The sequence below is a fragment of the Mirounga leonina genome, unplaced genomic scaffold (genome assembly GCF_011800145.1).
Source record: "Mirounga leonina isolate KUSES-001 unplaced genomic scaffold, KU_Mleo_1.0 Mir_197, whole genome shotgun sequence".
Taxonomy (NCBI): domain Eukaryota; kingdom Metazoa; phylum Chordata; class Mammalia; order Carnivora; family Phocidae; genus Mirounga; species Mirounga leonina.
In genome coordinates this window covers 11917449-11926134 of record NW_023270494.1, presented here as the reverse complement: position 1 = coordinate 11926134, position 8686 = coordinate 11917449, and the positions used below count along the sequence as shown (strand labels likewise).

Here is an 8686-nt window from a genome sequence, read left to right as displayed (position 1 = left end):
CAACCGTGCAGGATTACAAGTCACATGATATCACTGCTGCCAGGGAGAAGGGAAAAATGGAAAACTGTGCTATCTTGAGAAAGGGGCTGGGTATAAGCAAAGGACTTTGGATTCTCTTCCAGGAACACTGTCAACAAGTAGTCAAAGACCTGGAGGCTTGAGAGGGCTCCCTGCTTCTCCGCACTTGGCCCAGCCTCCTGCTGGATGGGAAATGGACCGCCAGATCTGAAGTCAAGGGGGAAGGGGAAAGAGCAGGGGTGAGATGGAGGGGGAGCCGTTGGCCCAAGGTGACCAAACACCTGTTCTGGAAATCAGGCTCTCAGAGAGGTCATTAATGAGACAATCCAAACCAAATCAGGCCTTGTGTCTCTGTGTCCCCATCTCCCTTCCCTCCTTCCTGCTGCTACAGCCCTGGGATAATGAGGGAGCAGGAGAGCCTTTGGTTTAAGCCGAGCCTGTGATGATTAGGGCTGGCTGGGGGGCAGTGAAGGGTCAGTGGGGACAGCTGGGAGGGGAGGAAAACCACCCATGAAGACCAAGTTTCCACTTCCTTTTTTAAAGCCTCCTCTTTCTGATCATTGTTTATTTTGATTTTGGATGTTTTGATTTTTCTATCTCCCCTCCCCCACATTGTGTGTGTGTGTATATGCACACACATGGATGCTGCTGTTGTTTATATTGTAGACACTTCTTTGGCAATTTATTCCCCTCAGTATACACTTCTGTTCCTGTAATAACACCCTCTGTGGCCTAAAGACTCCCTGGAACCACAGGGACAGCTTGGCTCCTGGCTCTCGTGGGGTCGCAGAAGGGGGTGGGTGTGTCCTTGGCCATGGGTTCCACATACCAGCATTCCGGAAGGCCAGGCGCTTAGATGGAGCCGACCTGAAGTGGACTGGCTTCTAGTTTCCTCACACCCAGCAGTTGTCCCAAGGCAAAGATGAGTCATCCTGCCACATTCTTGCACCGGCCCTCCCGATTTGCCCGGAGGTGGCCATATTTCACAGCCTGGACTGTGGGCTTGCAGCCAGCCCGGCTGCCTGGGCAGGTGAGCCCAGAGGGGCAGAACGTGGACACAGACAGGCAGGTATTGGGAAGTGAGATGCCACCCACCTCGCCATTCAGGAGCTCCAAAAAATCTGGCAGCCCCGGCTGCAAAGGACTCTAGCCCCTTGTCACAGCCCCATAGACTGGGGGGAGGAAGAGCACAGTCCCTGATGCTTGCCCTTTTCCAGCAGATCACGGGTGTTGCACCTTCCTTCTCTTTTCCTACGGAAACCTAAATAGACACATTTCTTGCATGTTTCAAAGTTCTGAAGGCCTAATGACAGGTTAGGGGCACCTCTGCATTGAAAAGCGTTGTCATCCATTAAGTTCAACAAGCAAGTAAATAAAGAACAAGTGAGTAGAGCTGGATACCCCAAGCCGAGCCCATCACCTTCAGTGCTGGGCTCCTCTTTTCACTTATTGAAACAATCTGATTGACACCTTTAAGTTTCTCAGGAGGAGGAAAAGTTAATAGCATATCAAATGAGGGACCATCCTATAGCAAGAGCTAGTCTAGGTTTGTGGCATATTTTCTTGTTCTGTTAAGTGAGAAGAGAAGGTTGTGCCTCATAAACATTACTGGCGGCATGTGGGGAGGTGACATTCAAAGGAGACAGTGGGTGAAGAGTTTTCAATACATTAAAACTGCGGATCAAGGAGAAAAAAGACATTCCGTGTCTGTTTAATATGGAACATATGGGAGGATGGGGGATGCCTGCCATAGCGTGTTGAGATGTGCAGTTGTTACAGAAAGATGTTCTTCTCTATGTGCGCAAAAAGGGTTCTGGTGACCAGGTTGAGAATTTGTAGTTAAATCTTCAGGGAACTGAGGCCTGCTTCCTAACGAGGTGTCAGAGCCCATCTGCAGCCCTCAGGCCTGTGCTGGCGGATTCACACCCCCATCTTCACACATCCACAAACGCGCCGTGGTTCTAACCCACACTTAGCTACACGCGCGCAAGGGCACACACATGCTTCTGTGCGCAGGCCCGCGTGGGCTCTATGACACTTGGCCAGTGGATCCCAGGACCGGAACTCCCTTTACAAGATCCTCGCGGCCCAAATTCCCAGGGAAACTTGAATAGAGGTGGAAAAGTGTTTGATGATAGAAAAAAAAAATCTGCTTGCTTGCAGTTCTTGCAACTGCCAGAATGCTACAATAAACTGTTGCTTTCCAGGGCTGGGGAGGGCGAGGGCAGGCAGGGGGAGGCGGCCAGAGCAAAGAGGCCGGAGAACTTGAAAGACGGCGTTGGAACTCCGGCTGAGAGCGCCCCCAGGGCGGCGGGGGCCTGGCAGGGGGCGGAGGAGGACCCGGGAAGAATTGACGCGGGAGCCGAGCGTGCGGCGGAGGCGGGCCGGGCCGGGCCGGGCCGGGCGGAGCGGGCGCGGGGCGATGGCCCTTTAAGGCGGGCGGCGCGGGCCGGCCGAGCGCGGCTGTGATTGGCGCGGCGGGATCACTGGCTCCCCAAGCCCGGCCCGGGGGAGTCGGCTGGAGCCGGCTGCGCTTTGATAAGGTCCTGGCAACTCAGTAACAACCCGAGAGCCGGGAAATAAAAATAACCCCTCACTGCAATGGACTTCGGGGCCGCCCGGCGTCCGAGGCGCCCGTCTCCCCCGCCGCAAGTCCTGCTGTAAAAGGTGGGGGTGGAGGCGCGGCCCCGGCGGAGCCGCTTCAAAGAAAGCCCCCCTCGGACCGGGGGCCAAGTCGCGCCGAGCGGCGTCGCGGGCGCCGGGGGCGGGAGGGGGCCCGGTCGGGCCGAGCCCCGGCCAGGAGGGGCGGTGTGAGCCGGGCGGCCCTGGGGAGGGGCGGCAGGGGCACCGGGGGCGGCCCGGGGCGCGGCCGGCGCGTACCTCCCTTTCAGGACCGTGCGCTCGGCTCGCGCCTTTGAAGTGCACAGTTAAATCCACAGCGCAGTTTTTGTTGGAAGCGCCCGGAGGACATTTGGTGCGCGGAGTGACTGCTGGAAACAGGACCTGTGTTGAAAGCCGGGCCGGGCGGGGGCCGGAGGGGCCGGGGGCGGCCGCGGCGGGGGCGGAGGCCCACTCGGGTCTTTTGCATAAAAGGGGCGGCGGAGCGCGCCGCTTCACCCTCCCTCCCGGTGGATCTCGCTCTAATCCCGGGATTGCTGTTTCCCCGCACCCTCCTCCCCTGCCGCGCGACTCCCGATGTTCCCCGACGCCGGGAGCGGCCCGGGGGGGCCCGGGGCTGCCGCTGCGAGCCGATCCGGGGGCCGGGGCCGGGGCCCTGCCCGGGGCGCCTGCGAGGTCTCGCCGCGGAGCGCGCGCGCGGATCAATGGTGAGTGCCGAGGCCCCGGCGGCCGGGCGGCCCGCGCGCTTTGATGTGCCGGCGGCCCTTTGAAGTTGGCAGGCCGGCTATTTCGGGGCGCTCTCCCCGCGGGCGCGGAGGGGAGCGGCGGGCCCGGCGCCCGGCGCTCCGGGGGGCTTGGCCGGGCAGCCCCGCGCGCCCTGCGCCAGGGGCCCCCTCCCCAGAGGGGTGGCTGGGCCCCCGGCGGAGAGACTTCTGCAAGTGGCGGCTGCGGCGGGGGCGGGGAGGGGGCAGATTCCCCCCCCCCCGGGGGTCGCGTCGTTGTCGTTGTTATGGATGTGAGTCGGGGTGTGAGTGTGCGCGGGAGTGCCTTTGGAAGGTGAGATGAAAGGGTGGCGGCGCCCCCCGCTTGCCCTCCCCCCCGCCTCCTCCCACCCCCCCCGCCTCTCCCTCCGCCCCCTCCTCCCCTCCCGCCTCTCTGCCCCCCTCCCCTCCTCCCCTCCTCCCCTCCCGGCCGCCGGTCCGCGCTTAGGGGCCCCGAGCGCTGGCCCAGGCTCAGTCTGCGCGCAGGAGCGGCCCGAGCCCGGGGCGCCCGCGTCCCCCGCGTCCCTCCTCCCCGCCCGGGCCCCGCGCCCCCGGCCACCCCGGCCCCTTTTGCGGAGAGGCAGAGACTCCGCGCGTCGCCATTTCTGGACTAGGCTGCTGCTTTCCGTGCCTTTTCTGCGAGCGGCGGCGCCGGGGACCGACCCGCGCCCGGGCTCGGGGTGCCGCGAGCGCCTCCCGGGGCTCCGGCCCCGCGCTCGGCACCCGCTCGCCGGGGCTCTGGACGCGTTCGGTTGGATTTGGGCCGGGGGGGTGGGGCGGGCCGGTGGGGCTCGGCGGAGATGAGAGTCCGGCCTCGGGCCGCCTTCGTCTTCCAGGTAACGGGGCCGCCCCACCTTCTCTCCGCCCGGGCAGCGCGGCGCTACCGGCGGCCCCGCCACTCCGCGGGCCGAGTCTCCGAGCCCCGCGGCCTGAGAGGCCCCTCGTTGGGGGTCGCGCCCCATCCATCCCCCCACCCCCCGGCCCGCCCCTGCCCTCCTTAGTTTGATCCTTCCCGTGCTAGGGAAAGCGGCTTGTTTATTGGTTAGATAAGACTTTTTTCTTTTGGAAAAAAGACAGGATTGAGGTCAGTAGAGTTTGGGATTCTTGGCAGAGGCAGTGGTAGCTTGAGACGGTTTCTGATCCGGTTTTGTAGGGTTTGTGACTCCGGGAGGTGAGCTGGGGGCGGGAGTGGGGGCGAAGGGGGCGGCGGGTCCCGAGGCTTCTCTGCTTCTCTCTCAAAGTTTGAAGATCAAAGTCTTGTCTGAGTGAGTTGATTTCTGGTTTTGGGGAACGGGGAACACAGAGGTGTAGACTGAGCCGGATTCTTGGCGGGAGGCGGGGGCGCAGCGAACATTTATATCTGGGTGGAGGGGGGCGTTTTCCAGCTGGGAGCCCATTCCGCCCCTTGCTGGGCGGGCTTCTTTCTCGGTCGAGGATCTTCAGAATTTTTAAGGAGTGGGAAGGGGGAGCGCCGAGGGAAGGGGTGGGTGGGGGGAATGGGAACCAGATGCCGGGGAAGGGCACGTTTGGAGCTCGAGTTATCTGTGCGGAGAGCCGAGTGGGGAAATTTACCGAAATTGGTTTCACCTGCACACAGCCCGGCGGCTCCGTGTGCGCGTCTTTGGAGTTGATGCTATCGGGGGGAGGGGAGGGGAAGGGAGGGGAGCGGAGCCCAGGCTGCCCTGCGTGCGCCCCGGCCGAGGGGGGTTTTGGAAGATTCAGTCTTACACCTTCCAAGCCCCTCCGCCCCCACCTCCCACCCTCCGCGCTCCCAGCCCACCTGCCCCGCCCCTCCCCCCCCAATTGTGCAGGGAGCTCAGATTTCGCCTTTGAAAAAGCAGCGTCTGATACTTTAGATGAGCACCTCGCAGATAGCTGGGTTGCTTGATTTGAATTTGAGGAGTTGAAAAGCCTGTTTACTTTCTTGCTTTGATGTTGGGTAGATCTGGTTTTGATTAGATCAATACCCCTTTCTCTCTCCCTACCTCCCCCCTTCCTTTTCTTTCCAGAAAGGAGGCTCAGATGAGCCCCTGCTGACTTGAGAGAGCAAGAGAGACCACGCTGATTGCTGCGAGGAACTGCGGGAAGAGAACAAACTCCGAGCGGAGGACTCCCTCACCATGAGCAGTGCTGTGTTGGTGACGCGCCTCCCAGACCCCAGCAGCAGCTTCCACGAGGATGCCCCCCGGCCCCCGGTCCCCGGGGAAGAAGGAGAGACCCCGCCGTGCCAGCCCGGGGTAGGAAAGGGCCAGGTCACCAAACCCATGCCTGTGTCCTCCAACACCAGGCGGAACGAGGATGGGTTGGGGGAGCCCGAGGGGCGGGCTTCCCCGGATTCCCCTCTGACCAGGTGGACCAAGTCCTTGCACTCCTTGTTGGGCGATCAAGATGGTGCTTATCTCTTCCGCACTTTCCTGGAAAGGGACAAATGCGTGGATACCTTAGACTTCTGGTTTGCCTGCAATGGATTCAGGCAGATGAACCTGAAGGATACCAAAACTTTACGGGTAGCCAAAGCGATCTACAAAAGGTACATTGAGAACAACAGCATCGTCTCCAAGCAGCTGAAACCTGCCACCAAAACCTACATAAGAGACGGCATCAAGAAGCAGCAGATTGATTCCATCATGTTTGACCAGGCACAGACTGAGATCCAGTCGGTGATGGAGGAAAATGCCTACCAGATGTTTTTGACTTCTGATATATACCTCGAATATGTGAGGAGTGGGGGAGAAAACACAGCTTTCATGAGTAACGGGGGACTGGGGAGCCTCAAGGTCGTGTGTGGCTATCTCCCCACCTTGAACGAGGAAGAGGAGTGGGTTTGTGCTGACTTCAAGTGCAAACTGTCACCCACCGTGGTTGGCTTGTCCAGCAAAACCCTGAGGGCTACAGCGAACGTGAGGTCCACTGAGGCTGTTGAAAATGGATACAGGTAAGACTTTGTCCGTCTGGGGAGGGGGCCGGGGGCTGGGGGACGGTGTGGACTTTGCAGGTGTTTTGAGTTAAGTGGGGCAGATGGTGGGATGGTGAGGCTGCTGAGGCTGACAAAGGTCTGTTGAGAGCTAGGACTGCTGGCCATGTACCCTTTGATCTTAGCTTTTCGTTGTTTAAAGTGGGGAGAAGTGCTGCACACAAGCTAAGTCTAAACCTGCAGTCTTCCAGGACTAACTTCAAACTGGCAAGCAGTATTCATTAATGCGGGTTACTTATTATCCTGGACCAGTCTTAGAAGGCAGAGAGAGAGAGAGAGAGAGGACAGCGGCTTTTGATGCCTCTGAGTCACCGAATACACTAAGCACTGGTTTTGGAAGGGGGCATTCACCACTCATCAGTAGCGAGAGGAATGAATGTGGCTGGGGAGGCACAGGGAATATCGTGCGCACCCATTGGACGTGGGGGTAAGTGGGATCTTCTGAACTCTTCTGTTAAGAGCCAACAGTTGGCTTCACAACTGAGGTTGTGGTTCTCTTTGTAGCATTAGGTATTTACCTGGCAAGAAACCCTCCTAACTAGGGAAGGTCCTGTGACTTTGCTGGATAAAGGACCCTTAGCTTTAGAGTCCACTGGCATATTCATCTAGGTTTTACATGCTTGCAGCCCGAGGGTCAGATTTCCGTTGACTGTTGTGTTGCTTAGTGCTGGTGGAGAAGAGTCTTGGACAGAGAGGACGGGGCCCTGGAGTACTTTCCCTTTTCGAGGCTTCAGAGATCAATAGTCCTTTACAGAATGGCCAAGTCTTAAGATTCTTGACCTTGAACTCCAGACCTCCTGTTAGAATGAGTTTTTCTGTGTCTCTCCCTCCCTCCCCTTCCAGATCCAACCTGAGCCTCTCCTGTCTAGATGGGTGGCTTGTGGCATGCGATGGGAGGGGTGGTGGGTACTTGATTGCTGTCGAATGCCTTCGCTTGCTATCCATCCTGTATTTCTTCGTGTGTTCGGCGCCGGGGATGCAGCCTGGTGGCTGCCTCTGTGGAGACTGCCCTCCCCCTGGAGGGTCAGGCCTCCAGTGTCCCGCAGGGGCAAGAGGGGCAGGGCCGCGAGGCTGAGCCCAGAAGCCGTGATGTAGGGGTGGCCCAGAGAGTTGACTTTGTCCGCTGGGTGCGAAGAGCTCGTTCTCCAGCCACCAGAGGGCGCTCCTGCGGCCTCGCGCACCCTGGTTACCCACGCTCCGACATCTGGTCTACACCCACGTGGAACTCGATTGGCTTTTGAAAGGAAGCAGAGGATCACGTGGAAGGAGTTGTTTCAGCGTCTTTAAGCTTCTGGCTCAAGATACTGGGCCGGGCAGTCACCGGGCACCTGCTGCTTCCGCCCCGTAACTTTTGGTGAATGTTGGTGAACGTGTTCTGGTCTCCTTGCTCTCCGGTTTGGCAGCCGTGGCAGAGACCACTTAAGGCCTGCGGTAAGGCAGCCGCCCCAGGGGCTTTCCGACAGTGGAGCCTCTGTGTTTCCAGGGTCAGGACCCAGAGTGCCCCCTTTGTGAACAGTGTCCCCTTTGTCAGCGGCACCGTCCGTGGTTTGTGTGTGGCTTGGGATGTCCCCGAAGAGAAAGTGCGCCTAGGCAGGACCCCGCTGCGACCCCTCCCCCTTGTGGGCGGGCAGCAGAGCGCCCGCCGGGGTGTGCCCCTCCCCCTTCCAGAGGCCTCCGCTGGGATAGCACCAGCAGTAAACTTTCCCCGAGATGACTCTGGGGAAGCTTTTGAGATCCTGGGGGCAGGGGCCAGAGAGCCCTGGGGTTTCCAGTGCTTGCCTTCTTGGTTGTGGACTGTGGGCCTCGTTGATCTCTAGGTGACACCTTCTCATCCGCCCCTGGAGTCGCCTTGCTCTGTTTGTGTGCGCTTTTTCGCACTGTTGGATTGAAATGAAGTATTCTACCTGGCGCTTCGCGGAGCCCGCACGTCTTAACTGGGCATCGTCACAGGGAACTTACGACCTATCCGATTTCACCTGGACACGCAGGATCTTCAAGTGTACATAGGGTGTATTGGGAGGTGTCCCAGATTATTCCAAGGCCTGGGTTCCAGCCCTGGCTACCCATCACTACCTGGGTGGCAGTCTTTGTGAGCTCCACGTGTCCTTCTGTACGATGACTGGGCACCATCCCTCCTGCTCATGTCGTAGGTTGCTCTTGGGATCAAAATAATGGACATGAAATCCCTGGGTAAAGGGAAATGATCTGAACACTTGTAAAGCATTAGAATTCGCATCCTTTAATCATGGTAAGGAGTAGATACGTGAAAAGGGCAGCCAGGTTAGGATCTCACTTTCGGAGACTGCCTCTCGGC

The 8686-nt window shown here is 59.3% G+C and overlaps 1 protein-coding gene across 6 annotated transcripts in view; it reads left to right on the top strand.

Moving 5' to 3' along the window:
- The first annotated feature begins 2577 nt into the window (after positions 1-2577).
- The window catches only part of AXIN2 (axin 2), a 32103-nt gene continuing 25994 nt past the window's right edge, over positions 2578-8686 (top strand). Inside the window, exons 1-2 of one of the 6 annotated variants that reach the window (XM_035026206.1) lie at positions 2578-2685; positions 5408-6333. In XM_035026206.1, the coding sequence (XP_034882097.1) occupies positions 5519-6333 (815 nt within the window). In that variant the 5' untranslated portion in view covers positions 2578-2685; positions 5408-5518. Of the gene's footprint in view, positions 2686-3012; positions 3345-4215; positions 4235-5407; positions 6334-8686 lie in introns of those variants that run through there. The other 5 variants (XM_035026210.1, XM_035026209.1, XM_035026205.1 and 2 more) reach the window with 5 other exon arrangements.